The sequence below is a fragment of the Corvus hawaiiensis genome, chromosome 23 (assembly GCF_020740725.1).
Source record: "Corvus hawaiiensis isolate bCorHaw1 chromosome 23, bCorHaw1.pri.cur, whole genome shotgun sequence".
Taxonomy (NCBI): domain Eukaryota; kingdom Metazoa; phylum Chordata; class Aves; order Passeriformes; family Corvidae; genus Corvus; species Corvus hawaiiensis.
The window spans coordinates 7132520-7148673 of NC_063235.1; the positions used below are offsets into that span (position 1 = coordinate 7132520).

General features: G+C 56.7%; 1 protein-coding gene across 1 annotated transcript; it reads right to left on the minus strand.

Moving 5' to 3' along the window:
- Window positions 1–529: 529 nt before the first annotated feature.
- Window positions 530–10372, minus strand: UBXN11 (UBX domain protein 11). Its single transcript, XM_048327108.1, has 12 exons — window positions 10250–10372; window positions 9952–10052; window positions 9173–9227; window positions 8171–8247; window positions 7579–7693; window positions 6061–6278; window positions 5674–5751; window positions 4712–4832; window positions 3521–3624; window positions 3222–3295; window positions 2380–2526; window positions 530–1687 (listed from the first exon to the last, which is right to left on the minus strand). Exons 1-12 carry the CDS (start codon window positions 10335–10337, stop codon window positions 1522–1524), a joined length of 1344 nt encoding a protein of 447 aa, XP_048183065.1. The 5' UTR covers window positions 10338–10372; the 3' UTR covers window positions 530–1521.
- Window positions 10373–16154: the final 5782 nt, after the last annotated feature.

The window sequence follows — 16154 nt, forward strand, 5'->3', positions numbered from 1 at the left end:
CTTTTAAATTCGGTTTTATTTTGGCTACAGGTTAAACATCACCCTACCTAAGGATTGTGAGTCATTTCCAGCTGAGAGAAGCTGAGTGGGTTGTACGTGCTGCTGCAGCCTGACACAAAGATCTTAGCACCTTAGATTGCTGCTGCTAATCAAAGGCTCACAGGACGTGTCTGAATGTCCTACGGCGCAGTAGTGACAGGTACCAGAGCATTCCTCTCCTCTGCGTGGTGACAGTGGCAGCCCGGGGCAGGGACAGCCTCAGCCAGACGTGGGAGTGAAAAACAAACCCCTGGCACAAAGATTGACTAGACCAGGATACAGAGGGGCAGGGAAAACAGCTGCTCCTGAATCTGCTACAGGTGGAAAAAGGAGGAAGCTGAGGGAGAGCTGTGTGGGTTGAGTCACTGCTCATGGGGAGCTGAGGAAGCAGCTGGTTTGCTTCCTGTGTTTGAGTTGTGCAGCTCAGAGGGGTCTGGGAAGAGCTCTGGGCACCGTGAGCTTTCACAGCAACTGTGCGTTTGAAATCTACAGGAAGCGGAAATTGCAGCTGAAATAAAGGGTTTTATTGGGAGCCTTTAATGAGGGCTGGGTCTCTGCAAAGAGGGAACCTGCCAGAAGGCCCTGCCTCGCATGAGTGGGAGTGTTGTCAGCTGGGAGTCAAGTGAGAGCTTGTCACAGCTGGAATGGGAAGAATGTGCTGGGGAGAGGGAAAGGGAAAAGTGCAGCCCCAGCCCACGGGAGAGGGAGGAAGATGCTTTATTCAGGGTCCGGCAGAGACGCCGCGGAGGGATTATGCTCTTCTCCAATGACACGGTGTCCTGTTGCAGCATCCAGCGCCGGCAGCGGGAGGGAGGAGGGCGGGTACCTCCAGGCAGGCTGGAGCCTGGGCCCCGCTGCAGCTGGGGGCTGTCCAAGGGAAGGAGCTGTGCACGTACAGGAAGCCCAGTAGCAGGATCTCCCGGCTGAGTCGAGTCTGGCTCAGCCCCAGCACTGCAATGGCTCAAGGCCTTCAGGTTTAGCTTCAGCAGAGACCACAGAGCTGAGCCTGTTTGTCCCCTGGTGTCAGTGCAGGTGAAGTCTGTCAGGAGCAGCTGTGTGTGGAAAGCAAACTGCCCCGGCTGTATGTCCATCCTGCTGCTCCAGAGTCCCTGAGCCCAGCTAAGCAACTGCCCAGTGCCAGGGTGAAGCTGGCAGGCTCCCCTGGGCAGGGGTCAGCCTGTGTAACCCTCACAGAGATGAGGAGCCAGGCTAGGAGCCCAGGCGTGAGCTGGTGGAAGCATCCCTGTGCTGGGACCCGCCTGTTTTGGGGAACAGCAGCCACTGTGAGGCAGCAGGACTGGGCCTGGCCCCCTCTGCCAAAGGGAGCGGCTGAAGGGCTGCTCTGCACTCTTCTCCATCCCAGGTAATGGCACAGTGAAACTAAATCTGGAAAGGAAACCTCTCCCTATTTCCCAGCCAGGGCAGGTTGGGTGACGGTGAGAGGCAGCTCCCTCCCTGTGCAGAGCTCGGGGCGAGGAGCTCTCACCCTGTCTGCAGCCCCGTCCCCTCCTGTTGGGAGGGGTCTCTCCTCCGCAGCAGCAGGGAGGCACTGGGGACCAGCCCACATTCCTGCAGGCTCCTGGAGTTGTCTGTGTACACCCTCTGGGGAAAGGTGCTGATGATCTCATACGAGTCCGAGTTTCCACCCCTAGGAAAGAACAGCACAATCTTTCCTACTCACGGGATCCCCCAAGGTTTTGCTGAGATGCTTTGACTGATCCAGCTGTGGTTATGCAAGAGCAGAAAAAAGGGCTTCCAGCCCAAACTGCAGCTAGCCAGGCACGGAGCAGCCTGTCCAGCTGCACAGCTGCAGTGGGAAGGAAGGAGGCTCGTGCATCCCACCAGCACTGAGCTCATCCTGGGCTCGCACCAAGGCCAGGGCCATGGCCTGCAGCAGGAGCGGGAAGAGGGGAGAGCAAAGGGGGCCCTCAGCCATCTGGAACTGTCCCCAACAGGCTGAGTGAGCCCTTGGGCAGCATTAAATGTGCTGGGACATAGAGCTGGCTGAGCCAAGCAAAGGCTGCAGCTCAGCTTCCAGCACCTTGGGAATGGTGGCACAAGTTGGGTGAGTGCTGGAAGGAGGCAAAGGCAGCGATGGGCCTGGATCTGGTGGCAGTTTGGGAGGACAGAAGAAGTTTATCTCTGCTGCTGTGTGGCAAAGGTGGGTATGAAATGCTCTGAGCTTCTCAGAACCCTGGCACTGCTGCCTGGAGAGTGTCAGTGGGCAGAGGGCTGGGGCTGTGACCCAGCTCAGGCCGATGTTTGAAGCCCCAGGACCTCAAGAACCCTTTCCTGGGGCCCTACAGAGCCAGGCAAGGAGGGGAGGGAGTCCTGGACTACCTGATGTGGGCGAGGTGCTGGCGCAGGTCCCCGATGGTGTCTGTGAGCAGCATCTTCACCTCGTACGTCTGCTCCCCGCTCTCGGATCTGATGCGCAGAGTGCAGAAATCAGGGCCAGGAGCTTTAGCCCCCTCAGCTGGCTTCACCCTGGGGATCACAAAACCCTGTCAGCCCAGGGGTGAGCTCCACTCAATGGGCAGAGCCTCCGTGACAGGAGGAGTTCCATGTTTGGGAATGTCCTTGAGGTCAACGAGGCCCTGTCTGACCATGGGCAACCAGACCAACCCACTGCCCAAACTGCTGCTTTACTTTCTCAGCCTGAAGATGCCTTGAAGAGGGCTGTGGACCTTTTTTAGCTTTCTCATTTTAAACCAGTGCTGCCTGGTAAGTACTTTGCCCTACTTCTTTGGTTAAAAATAATCTGCTTGGGGTTTTTTTCATTAGTTATTTGGGTCTTGCCTTGCCAGACACTGAGTGGAAAAGTGCTATTAGTGAGACCTCCCACCTGGGCATGAGATTCTCCCATTTAATATGACTGCAAAAAGCTCCTTCAGTGGTTTTAAACTCTTAGGCCTTGGCTTGCTGTCGGAAAAACTTTCACATAAACTTGTGACATTTTGAACAACAGAAGCTTTTTGTTAGAGATGTAAAATATGGCACGTTTGCCATGAAAAATTCAGTGGTTTTCCCAAAAGACCAAACTTGGCCTTTTTTCTAACTATTTCTAAGGTCTAAAAGGGGAAAGTCCATTTACCTCCTCAACTGAACCCCCTGAACTAAACCTGCAGTGATGAAACAGGAGGAAGAGGAGATCCTGACAGGGCAGGGGCGGGGGGCTGTACCTGTATCTCTCCAGGGCAGCCAGCCCAGGTGTTTCCACCAGGATTTCTTTGCTGCTCCGCTGCCCATCAGAGCCCTGCAACCAAAGCAGGTGAGTGTCAGCACTGCAGGGAGAGCAGCCAGTGCCGGCACAGCCCCAAGGCAGGTGCCAAGTGCCACGTGTGCTCTGGTGGAGCCTCTCTGGAAGGTTACACAGAGCTGGGAGAGGCCCAAGGTGGGGATGCTGGTGCTGTGCAGGGAGCTGAGTCCAGGGAATCGCCGCTGGTCTCCTCCTGGGGGGGTCTGGGGAGGTCACTGGTACCTGTGGCACTGCTCCAGCCACGCCTCGGGCACTGCTCACTCTCCCTCTGTGCTTCAGGGGCTTGGAAAGCTCGTTGGGAAACTGCTCCAAGGAGGCTTTGGGACCTGCCAGAGCAGAGGGGAGATATGTCCGTGTGTGACCTTTGTGACAAACGTTTTGCTCCCAGAAGAGGCTGATTTGGTGAAAGGAGAGGGCGCAGCAGCCGACAGGGAGAGCTCTCAGCACCCCAGCGAGGCCGAGAGCGGCTCTCGGGTTCCTCCCTTGAAGCTGTCCCACTTTCTGCCCCACTGATTGTTTGATTGTCAACATCAACAGTGAGAACAGAGCAGCCTGTTCAGTGCACAGCTGGGATGCACAGCAGGCAGGCAGCTCTGCTGTGAAAAACTGGGACTATCACCATTTTTACAGACTTGGACGTTTTTCACCTTGCGAGGGTATATTTGTAGGCGTCCATTCCATTCTGCTGGGACAATTATTTTTTTACTGCTTGGTTAAAGGGAATATTTAGCTTTAGCCTTGAGGTGACTGAGCACAGTTGAATGTAACCAGGCAGCTGTTTCTTATGGGTGATACACGTGGTGGGTTATTTAGTGAGGCACCCACAAACCCACTGATTTCTGTCTCTCTGTTTGACTTTCCAGCCCCGTCAGATATTGCTTACTCAGACTGCGAGTGTCTAGGAGCAAAATGAGGAATCTGTGGCCTTTGATGTCCCATATTCTTTTGTGAAAGTCTGAAGGGAAACTGTCCCATTTTTCAGGACAGTTACGGTTCATTTGGCTTGAAGATATCTACATTTTTGGAATGAGCTTGTAGGAGAAAGGAGCGGTGTTTGCCAGCAACTCTCCCAGGCCTGCAGGGCTCCCTCAGCATCCTTTGATGTGGTGAAGGTGGAAGGAGCTCGGCCTTTCAGAAAGGCACAGGGCAGATGTGTTTGGAAACCTGCTGAATTTCTATTCTTTTATTACCTCTCATGTCTCATCCTTTAGGAGGATTAGTGCTGAGAGGACCCTGTGTGTGCTGCTGCTGGCTTCCAGCTCCTGAGGCAGCACCAGGCCCTGACCCAGAAGTGTTGCTTTCCTTGCTGAGACCCTCACATTCCCCTCCTACCACCTGCACTGCCCTGGTAAGGTTTAAAAATCCTCCTCCTCAAGCACGAGCTGCGTTTTTGAGGCAGGTTTGGGATTTTACCTGGGATCTCGGAGGTTTCCTGCACTTTGTTGGATTCTGAAGTACCGACCATCTGGCCAAGGCCAGGAAAACTCCCTGGAAGGTCTTGCTTCTGAAAGACCACGTTCCTCCTGTCAGTGACCTATAAGCAAATCTGACTGTTGCACAATCTCCTCTTGCTGCATCAGAGCCCAATTAACCACAGTAATGACAACCAGCAGTTGTAAGCCCCAAACGAAACCAATGATGCAGAGGTTATAGGGAACCTCAGTCCCCAGAGCTTTGCACAATCCCCCTTCCATGTGACTTTCTAACTTCCACAGCTCCCAGCTTGCTCCAGCTGGCCTGACCTTGTCCTGTTCATGCAGCTGTGTCCTGGTTTCTTTGTGGCAGAGGGAAGGTCCAGCCTCTGGTTTTGCCTGCTGACGTTTCAGGTGCACTCCAAGACCTACATTTGAATCCCCTGAGGCTCTCTGCCCGCAAATGTGGCTTTGGCTCTTTGCTATTTCTGAGAAATCAAAAACTGGGGCCCAAGAGAACCTCAGGTGGCCAAATCCACTTAAACTGTGGCAAAATAAACTCTCATGACATGCTCTTTGAAAGCTACTTGTTCAATCTCAGTTTAAAAGCTTTTCCAGGGGAACTATTTGAGGACTTTTTTTCCCCTCCTTTTCGTGACACAGCTCTTAATTTCCTGCATGTGCTGCTTCTCTTACAGAGCCTGCTGTGCTCTTAGAAGCCTTGTTTCAAGCCAGGTTCACTGAGACACAGAAACCTTTGAACCTTGATGCTGAAACACTTCCTGTAACGGCTGCTGCAGGTGCCCTCCCTGCCTCCCTTTTCCCCAGACACACCTGCACAGCACCACAAACTTCAACCTCCCCTTGCTGTGGGCACCATCCAGCAGATTGATGAAAGAAAACCTGAGCTGTCTTGGGAAGCAAGAGAGCAATTTCTCCCCCAAAGCTGCGTGTGGCACTGACCTGCAAGGGGACGCCGTCGGGGTAGCGCGGCTGCAGCTCTGAGGGGAAATAACCATCCATGATGTCCTGCAGGCATTGCTGAAACAAGAGCAGAGCTCGTGGTCACACCTCAGACTTTCTGTTTCGCTCAGGACTGATCTTTCTGCTGGGATGCTCCCGTTTGTGGTGTTGTGACCATGCAGAAAGGTCTGCATCAAAGGCACAGAATCTCCGTCTCTAAAAATTACTGCACACAGACACACGAGGCTTTAAAGGCACTGTGGGGATGCAGGTGTGGAGCTGGGCTCCTTTTTAGGACTGAGATGAGCTCAGAAGCCCTATCCCCGTTCCTGGGGCTTAGTGAGTGCTGGCAGGATGACTCTGATTCCTCTCCAGCCCTTCCCATACCTGTGTGGAGGGATGCTGGTAGGGCCGGAAGGCTCCACTGCCCACGACGATCCCATTTCGGTACAGGGTGAGAGGGAGGGGCTCTGGCCGCCTCAGCCGAGCCCCCCGGGGCGTGTGCTCAATCTGAGAAATGCCCTCTCCGACCAGCGAGTTCAAATCCTTAATGTTCTCCAAGATTAAATCGAAATCAATCTGGTGTTCGCAAACAACGGCCTCACCTGCGGCAGAGGGATCAGAGTTACAGGGGAAGGGGTGGTGGCCGAGCAGATTTGTCTGTATGAATCTGAGGTGTGTTGGAGCCCTGACATTTCTGTGCTTTGCCTTTCACACATTTGCAGAATGCAGTGCAGGCTTTTGCTGTGGCACAGCTCTGCCAGGTCCACACGGGCGTGTGCCAAACCACAGGGGCAGGGCGGAGGATGCAGTGCCGCGGCTGCAAGCCCGGAGCAGGGGCGGCTCGTGGAGCCCACGCTGGGCTCCTGGGCTTGTTTATCCTCTCAGAAGTGTTGTGCTGTCCCTGTGCCGTGCATGGCGAGGAGCTGCACGAGTTGGATTAACCAGATTGGATCAATGGATCAGGGCACAGGTGCTGAAGTGGTGCCAGGGTAAACAGAGGCAGCTGCCTGCACCAGGGCAGGGACTCTGCAAGGATGTTTGTCTAGGTGTTTGAGGGTGGCAGGGTGAAGCAGTAAAAGGGTTGTGACAGGGCAGAGGAATGAAGTCAGAAGAGGAAACGAGAGAGAAAAGATCTAAGTTGAGTTAAAGTCCTTGGTCGTTCTCCTTTTTTTAAGAGTTGCTAAAGGACAATGTAGAAATACCCTTGAAAAAGGTCAGTGAGCTGAAACCAAAACTGTTTCTGCTGATCTCCCTCTGTGTCTCCCCTCCTGCATCTAAGGGAAGGTCTAGTCTAATATTTGCATGGTGGTGAGGAAGCAGCATTGGCTCTACAGCCCAAATAATTTCCTTTTTTTTCCTCTGTTTCCACTCCCTGGGGAGCCACTGCCAAACCTGCCTGGACCCCAGACAGCAGAGTCAGGTCTCAATTAAAGCCCTCACGTGGTGGCTGGGAGGAAAGGCAAACAATACTCCCTGACGGAGCCAGACTCTGTGGGTAAGCTACTACAGCTCCTGTGCACACAAAGCACCTGATTCCGTTTTCCACCCACTCTATGTCAATGTCATTAGAGCAGCCAAGCCTCAAATGTGCAGGGTTTGTGAATTCTGCGGGAAACAGCTGCTGTGAGGTCTCCTCCTGGAGGGCTGAGCCATCAGGTTCTCTCCTCTTTGCCCAAGAAGGGCGTTCAACATACAGGTATATAAAATTAAACCTTCTGCTGAGCTCCTGTTGGATTGCTCCACGTCTGTGTCCCTGGGATGGATTGATGTGAAGATCTTGGCACAGGATCTCAAATTCTGAAGACCCAAATCCTGAGGTTTTGGTGCTTATCTACTCTCCCTTCTCTGAGCATGCAGTGAGAGCTGGGATAGCAGCTTCAGCCAAGAGTGCTGGTGCTTTACCCGGCTTCCAGAGGTTCCTTGCTGGCAGCTCCTCTTCATCCTGGAGTGATTCTGTGTCTTCCAGCTGGTCCCGTGTCTCTCCAACCCAAATCAGACCATAGTCATTCAGGAACCGCTGGAAGAGGAAAGTCAGGCCAGTGTTGGTACCAGAGCTTCAGAAAACTGGAAATGGGAGCCTAAGAGGGGTCAGTTGTGGCTGTGAGAGGCAGAGAGGGAGGTGGAAGAGGTTTGTCCTGGGGCTCCTTGGCCCTGGCAGACAGACAGACTCTCTGACAGGGCAGTGACAGCAGCTCTGTCAGTAGCAGGAAAAAGGGAGGAGGAAAGATTTGTAGTGACAGAGGAACCTCCCAAAACTGCAGGAGCTGAGCATCTCCACAGCCCTGGAAATTGGAATGAAGCTTGCAGGAGGCACAGATGTCTGTGTGTCAAAAACCTCCACCTGCCCTTTTGCTCTCATCCAACCTGCTCCTTATTCCCGGAGGTGAAGGGTTGTGATGATCAAAGGGGCAGCTTGAAAAAGGCCAAACTGGGACTGCAGTGATCTCAAACCAAAGCAGCAGCTGGCTCAGGGCACGTAGAGCAGGTGCCTCACCTCCATCTCCCAGACCTGGCTCTGCAGCTGAAGACACCTCATTTCCAGTTCTTCTGTGGTGGGGGAGCCAGGAGCATCTGTAAGAGAAGACCTGATGTTTCTATGTAGCTCCTCAAAGAAGGGCTGTGCTCAGTGAACTCAAACCCATGGGACACAGGGGCTGAAGGTGACAATTCACCCTGCAGTGGTTTGGCAACAATGCTGGCAGACTAAAAGATAGTTGTGAACGACCCTGGGGAAGTTGTGTGCTGGGGGAGCTGATGTGAGTGGTGCTGCTGGCAATCAGACAGTGGAAATCGCTTGGCTCCCTCTGTCTCAAGGAGCCCAAAATGAGCAGGTGTCCACTAAAGCTGGATCCTGAGATGTTGCCTGGGTGGCAGCACAACGCTCGAGGAGGTACAAACCACATGTTTGTGGTTTGACAGACACAGTTTGTTTTGTGCTCAGGAAACAGAGAACTCACCCCAGCTCAGCACAGACAAGGCAGTTCAGCCACTGTAGGAAACGTGTGTGGGCTCCAGCTGGGGCTGGAAAGCTGCTGGATTCCAGGGAACTGGAGAGGGGAAAAGACCTTCAGTGACTCACTGGAAGCTGGGTTCAATTTAGAGTTAGGCTGGACCTGGAATCCTGTGGGAGACTCCAAGTAGGTTTTTGGTTTCTCTCAGCTGCTTTCCTGCCTGTTTGAACTCTGCAGTATTTACTGCTCTTCAGTTTTCTGACCATCCTTGGGTGTCTGTGGTTGGCTTTACACTCATGGAAACTTAGAAACCCGTAGAAAATAGGTCAGGAAATGATGTTTTGCACCATACCAGAGGAACAGATACAAGTCAAAGTGCAGATCTGCTTCGGGAAATGGTCCCTGTGTGTAGCTGCGACCTCTCACCAAGGAGGCCTCTGGGTTTCGGAGCCGAGGACAGCTCAGAGAGGTCTCCAAGCCTGCTCTGTTGCCCTGCCCAGAGCTCTGGAGCTCTCGCAGAGGTGCCAAAGGTGAACGATTTTTACCTTCTCCTTTCTGAAGAGTCTTTAGCTCCTCCTCGAGTTCAGCAATCCTCAGGTCCTTCAGGGGCAGAACAAATAATGAGGGTCAGCTCCTGGGCCTCAGCACCTCCAGGCACAGTTTGCACAATTAGTCCTGGCTGGGGCAATTAGCGAGGCTAGTACAGGTCCTCTCACCCCACCCAGAGACAGGCTAAAGGGTCACCAGGGCTGAATCACCTCACAAATACCTTAATTAGACCCAAATGAGGGGTGGGATAAACAGAGAGCTCCAGGAATAGGTGACCCATCTCCCAGTCCTGCTCAGACCTGTAGGGAGGGGCTGATGTAGAAACTAAACCAGCATCTCTGCAGCCACTTCTTAAAAAAAAACAACCCTAAACAAAAAAAAGGTATTTATTTTGGGCTTTTAAAGGGTATTTATTCTATTCAGTGATGCAGAGAGGGCTGCTCCAGGATGACTCTGCTGTGTGAGCAGCCGATGTTTCAGAAAACAGAAGGGGGAATGCACCACCACAGGAGGCAAAAAAAAAAAAAAAAAAAGAAGCCAAAGAGGTGCTGCTCTGAGTGCCAGGGTGCTGAGAGCCACTGCTGCAAGAAGTCACAGCAAGGACTGTCCCCTCTGCCACCCCAAGGCCTGATCCTACGGCTCTATTGCTTTGTAAAGGGCTGGTTTTGGTAATTAACAGCAGGCCACAGATGAACTTCGGAGCCCACACGAGGTCTGAGAGGTGGGACTCCCATGCCAGGACACAGAGCAGGCTCAGCGAGAGGCTGACTTTTACCTTCAGCCGCATTTCTTGTGCCTGTTTCTCTATTTTCTGTTCCAACAGAGAGATTTTTTCCATCAGACAGGACGTGAGCTCCGTGTCAGCGTGAGCTGCACCTGAAAGCACAAAGAGCTGTGAGCAGGACTGGGGTGCACAGGGGACCCCACACCAGAATTCCTGCTCTGCCACAGCAGGGAGGACTTTTTGGGTAGAAACCCCTTGGCTCCTGGTGTCACCAACTCGTTGTGTGCGTGAGAGGGCAGCCACAGGAACGGGTCTGGCCCAGAAACCCCTCATCACTAAGGGACTTTACCCTCCATATTCTTTTCCAGTGTTGTCCCCTCAAGCAGGAGTGGAGGGAGCCTTGCAGGGATTCCTTGTCCTAGGAGACAGCCTGGCATCCTCTGAGAAAGGAGGAAAACAGGTCAGTGTTTGCACACAAGTTCTCCAAAAGCAGGTAAAGAAATATCACGGTTGTGCTGAGGGAAAGAGAGGGCAGGGGAGAGCAGGTGGTCCCTCAATCCCGTCAGCATTCCCAAATTTCTGAGCATGTGTGGGTGCTCCTCAGGAGTCAGGACCATGGGAAGGTACAATCCCAGCAGCTGGACGAGTGAGCACGAAGTGGAGCTTGCAGAAAGAGCCCGTGACACTTGCACAGAGAGGAAGAAAGTGGTAAAATCAAGTCGTTTTAATGAAAAAAAAAGCACAGTGCTCTGCAATTAACAGAAGCAGCAAACTTCACCGGGACCGAAATGGGAGGTTTTGTTCTGAAATTGAGTGGGGAGGATGTGACCTTAAAGGGAACTGTAAAAATAGACGGTGTTCTAGGGCTGGTTGAGGATGTGGAAATGTCTTGTTACTTATCTGGTTTTGGACAATTGTAGGGGGGAGAGAGAGCTACATCTATTGTGTAGAAGGGTAAGAACAGTGAAGGTAATGACCTGGGACAGCTCTGCCCTTTGAGGAAAAATAAGAGGGGATAACACATGAAATAAAGCACAGCTTCATTAACTTGGGGTGCATTTGCTTGGGTGGATTAACCTTCTAAACAGAATTGAAAAAGCCGTCCAAAAACCCCCAAACCGTACATTTTTGTGGTCAGCCCATCCTCCCAGTCCATACAGCCTTGTTTTCCGGGCAGAATGTCTGTTTGAGGGACGGAGGGCAAAAAGGGGCTCAAAACAACGGGGATAACCCGGGGGCTGGTGAAGGGGGAGGGGGGCCTGGCAGCTCTGGGGCACTCGGGGTGTGTTGGGGGGACCCTCTTGGGGGGATCCCCGGATCTGGGGAGGGGGTCCGAACCTGGGGGGGGCTCCCCGCCCTCCCCAAGCCCTCACTCACCCCCCCGCCACCATCTTGTTTACGGGCGGTTGCCACGGCGACGCGGGGGGGCGTTGCGATTGGTCCGGCGCTGGTCACGTGATGGGCACGGTGGTGCCGGGAACTACAATTCCCAGCGTGCACCGCTGTCCCGGGACGGGGGACCGGGATGGGACCGGGACCGGGACCGGGACCGGGACCGGGACCGGGACCAGGACCAGGACCAGGACCAGGACCAGGACCAGGACCAGGACCGGGAGTGGGTCCCACGTTTCTCCTCAGCCGCCCTCCGCACGCCCTCTACCTCCGCTCATACACACCGCCGGGCCTGAGGCACCCCGTGGCCTGCAGCTCCTCCCGATTCCCTCGCCCGCCTCCTCGCTCTCTGTTTTCTCACCTGGGCACTGCTCTTGGCCTCGCTGATGCCCTGAGCTCCACCCAGCGCTTCCCACTATCCCGAGAGCCTTCCCTGGGTGTCCCCCATCCCGCCTGCTGCCTCTGTGCTGCTCTCCAGGGAGCTCGGCCTCGCCAGCTGGGGATGAGCAGGACAGGATGATTATCCCCCCGGTTTTGCCTCCTTGGATGGGGCGTTCACAGAACCACAGACTGGTTTGGGCTCAGGGGACCCCAAAGCTCATCTCATTCCCACCCTCTGCCATGGCAGGGACACCTTCCGCTATCCCAGGTTGCTCCAAACCCTGGCCAACCTGGCCTTGGACACTTCCAGGGGTGTTGGCTGTGCTCGAGACACTTTCTGTTTCAACTTGCCCGAAGAGCAAAACCGAGCTAAATTTGGTGAAACTTTTCTGCAGAAAAAGCTCTGGGTGGAAGCTGACAGAGAGCTCACAGTGATGTGCTTCGCCAGCACAAACCCAGACAGCAGGTGTGTGTTCTCAGCCAGTGACTGTTCATTTCAAGCATCTCAAAATAACCAGATCCCTTTTGTTTCCTGCTGCTGCAGTTGAGCGGGTGAGGGAGCTCAGACATCCGCTGTGAGGAGATAGGGGAATTGTGAGGAATTCCACTGTGAGGAGATGGACTTGGGGGGCTAAAGGAAGCATTTCCCTGCTCTGCACCTGGATCTGTAACTGAAATCCCAAGGGACACCTTGGCTCCACCTGAAGTCGCAGGGAAAGAGGTTTGCTCCTTCCTACCTTGGCTGCAATTTGCAAACCCTCCCAGTGATCCAGGGAGGGTTTCAGCCGCTCTTAGTCCTTGGTGGGTGTGAGGACAGAGAGTCCCCAGGGGGAAGCAGAGCCTGAGGGATTTCAGCCTTTCCTTGAACATTTTCTTTGGGCATGCTCTGTTGCTCCTTTTTACGCACTCGCAAAAAAATCCCCTCTCTAGTCCTTTTTACCTGTTTCTCCACTGCTTCCAGCCATGTTTATCGTCCTGTGTTCACACCTTTACATCCTTCTATCTTATTTTGCCAGTTAGTCTTTAAGCTCTATTCGGCAACTCCAGCAGAACTGAAAATTTCTATATTCTGTTATTTGTCACTGTCATGCCACGGAACAGGGAGCAGGAGCTGCTCTTGTGCCAGGGGATGTAGAGAAACACCTCCAGGGCCTGGAGATCCCCACACCACGCCTGGCACCTTTTCCCTCAGCACAGGCAGCAGACGCGACTTCCCCAAACCGCCCTGGGTGCCGCAGGCTTTTGGGGAAGGGAGGTGTGATTGGTGCGCCGGTGCCACCGCTGCACTTAAAGGCTCGGAGCAGATGAGGAAGCGTCACGGGAAGTGTCACGGCACCTGCAGAGCCCCGGCCATGCCACCCCTCCAGCGCGCCCGCCTGCTCCCGCTCCTCGCCCTGCTCGTGCTCTGCCTGGTAAGGACAGGGCCCTGTCCAGCCAGCTCTGGCCGTGGGAAGGGGAGGGCTCGGCCAGCGGGAGGATTTCTGCTTTCAGCTGAAAACCCCAGCGCTTGGTTTTCTCTTTGACTTTTAACTGCTGTGATCTTACCGAGAGCTTTGTGCTGTGGTCTGGGAGCTCTGAACGCTTCCATGTGGTGCTTTTTGAAAGCGTTTCTTTAGCTTAAGAGTGCCGCTCACATCTGTAACCCTCATGCTGAGCTCTCCAGACCATCTTCCAGCCTCTCCTTTGCCTGCTGGCCCCAGCCCGTGCCTGCACCGGGGATGCCGAGTGTGGCTGGCCGGAGGGGCTGGGTGGACACGCGTCTGTGGTTTCCTCTCACCTCTCCCCAGTGGATGATATTTTCCTTCCTGCTGGGGGGGCTCCCTGGGGGCTCAGTCCGAGAGCTGTGCTGAGGGATGTGCAGGCTGTCCTGCGTGGGGAGGGATGAACCCACCGGCACTTTTGGGGAGCACGATGCTCTTTGGGGCAGCTTTTGGGATGATTTTTTTTTTTCCCCTACCACATGCTGGTAACGGGGCCAGATCTGTCTGTGCTTATTTCACTCGTGAAGTTCCACACAGCCGTGACGTGCTGCTGGCTCCGCAGGGTGCATTTACACTTTGGGAATTCCCCCTCTGCAAACCAGCCAAAAAGGACAAGAGTGTGGTGAAAGAGCAGAGCAGAGTTTTGGGCTCCATTCCTGGTCCCTTCCCAGGGGTCCCTCCTCCCCCTGCCCCTCACTTCCAGGACGGGCATTTCCCACACCCCACCTCCTTCTGCTGCCTGTCACCTTCTCAGCACTTCCTCGCAGCAGCCGGAGGAGCAGAGACCGCTCCCTGGCTTCCACTTCCCCCCCAACTTCTGAAAGTCCCTGCTTAGAAGCAGGGTAGCGATTCCGGGAAGAGCTCACTTCCCTCCCTGCGCTGGGACAAGCCCAGAGCTACGAGTCTGGGTGTGCAGGGGAACCGGCCAGGGGCCAGGAGGCTGTCTGTCCTGCCTGGGGCGGGGCAGTGTGGCCACTGCAGTGCCCCCGGCTCCTTTGGCCCCGGACTCCTTTCGCCCGCAGGACCATCGGGCGGGGGCCCTCAGGGTTTCCACCCCCGTGCTGCTGTTGGGAGGGATGTCTGACGCTCCTTTTCTTCTCCAGTCCCTCGGCCAGGCGAGCGATGAGGCGTCTCCTCCGAAAGACGGTGTCCCGAGCAACGCCACGGCCAGCGCCAGCCTGAGCCCCCCGTGCGCTAGCCCGCCGCTGCTCTCCATCGCCCTGGGGCTGCTCGCAGCGCTGCTCCTGCACCTGCGCTGAGCGGGACGGCTCCGGCGCACCCCGAGCCCCCGAGACCACCCTCCCCAGGATGGCATCCCCCGCCCCGGCAGCGCCGCGGCACCGCTCCCGTTCCTGCCGCCCTCCGCTCGCCTCGTCCCCCCGGCCCCGGAGTGAGCCCCCGGCCTTGGGGAGACGGGCAATAAACGTGCTGGTGCCGAGACCTCGTCTCCGCGTCGGGGCGGTTCGGTACAGGGGCTGATGGGGGGGGTGGGGGCACAGCACCGACCCCTTACCCGGGGCTACAACCCGCGGGGGTGGAGGGGCAGGGTGGGGCCAGGGTGGCGAGCAGGGCCGGGACCCTCGAGCGGCTCCGAGCGGCCCCATAGCGGCTCCCGAGCGGCCCCATAGCGGCCCCGAGCGGCCCCATAGCGGCCCCATAGCGGCTCCCGAGCGGCCCCATAGCGGCTCCGAGCGGCTCCCGAGCGGCCCCATAGCGGCTCCGAGCGCCTCCCGAGCGGCCCCATAGCGGCCCCGAGCGCCTCCCGAGCGGCCCCCGAGCGGCCCCGAGCGCCTCCCGAGCGGCCCCATAGCGGCCCCGAGCGCCTCCCGAGCGCCTCCCGAGCGGCCCCCGAGCGGCCCCGAGCGCCTCCCGAGCGGCCCCCGAGCGCCTCCCGAGCGGCCCCCGAGCGCCTCCCGAGCGCCTCCCGAGCGCCTCCCGAGCGCCTCCCGAGCGGCCCCCGAGCGCCTTCCGAGCGCCTCCCGAGCGCCTCCCGAGCGGCCACGGGTTCGGGCGGGACCCCCGCGCGCCCTCCTCGGGCCGGGCGGGACATCGCGCGCAGCCCCCGCGCAGCCCCGGCCAATCCCGCGGCAGGGGCTGCTGCTTCTCGCCAATCCGGCTAGGCCAGCTCCCGCCGCCAGCCAATCACAGCCCGGCGGCGGTTATATAAGACCGTGAGACGGCCCCGCAGGCCTTTCCCTCAGGCGCGGCGGCGGCTGCCGCCGAGAGTGGCTCGGGTTGGGGGCTCCGGGAGCGTGCGGGGATTTCACTTTCTGCAATGCCCCTTTCTGCTGCGCTGATCCTAACCTTTGAGCCCCTCGTGTGGCTGCCTGTTCTCCTGCCCAAACGGGTCTTGGGGCAATGGGAGACACGTGGAAGATGGGCGTTTGGTTGTGGCCGTTGCTGGGAGCCGCGGCAGTCCCCAGCCGGCTGGGGATGCCTGGTGTCGGCTGGCGCACCCCAGGCTGTCACCGCTGCTCCCTGCGAGGGTGGCGAGTGGTCGCTGACCCCATGCAGTGACTCCCCAGACCGGGCTCATGCTGGCAGCCGTGTCCTCTCCCCAGCAGCGAGGACAGAGGCGCTGCTTGTCTCCGTTTCTCGCCCCGTGTCCCCCTGGCTCTGAGTCACATCCCCGGGGAGCTCCTGCTCTCGACCCAGGTGGGCAAAACCTCTTTCCCGGTGGTGGAAGATGGGTGATCTGAGCCAGCCCTGCTTCAGGGACAGTGAACGCTGCTGACCCAGAGCTCAGCCCGGGGTGCCACGACAGGGACACCCCCAAGGCCATGGGCTGCGGTCCCCCTGAGCTGGAGCTGGTGGGGTCCCGCAGCCCCCAGTGCTCCCAGGCCGGTGCCTCCCACCTCAAACTCCATGGCCACGGAGCTGCCGGTGCCCGTGGGCACTAGAGGGCACTGGGATCCCATCCTGGCAGCAGGATCGGGCCTGGGGCTGGCATGGGGCACTGCCAGGCTGTGACAAGGACACCAATCACCCAGGCAGAGCTGG

Coding starts and splice junctions, on each gene's coding strand:
- UBXN11 (XM_048327108.1), bottom strand. CDS start 10,337: ATGCCAGGCTGTCTCCTAGGACAAGGAATCCCTGCAAGGCTCCCTCCA. Junction 5,752..6,060: donor ACCAGCATCCCTCCACACAG/GTATGGGAAGGG, acceptor CTCTTGTTTCAG/CAATGCCTGCAGGACATCAT. Junction 1,688..2,379: donor CAGCACCTCGCCCACATCAG/GTAGTCCAGGAC, acceptor GTTCTTTCCTAG/GGGTGGAAACTCGGACTCGT.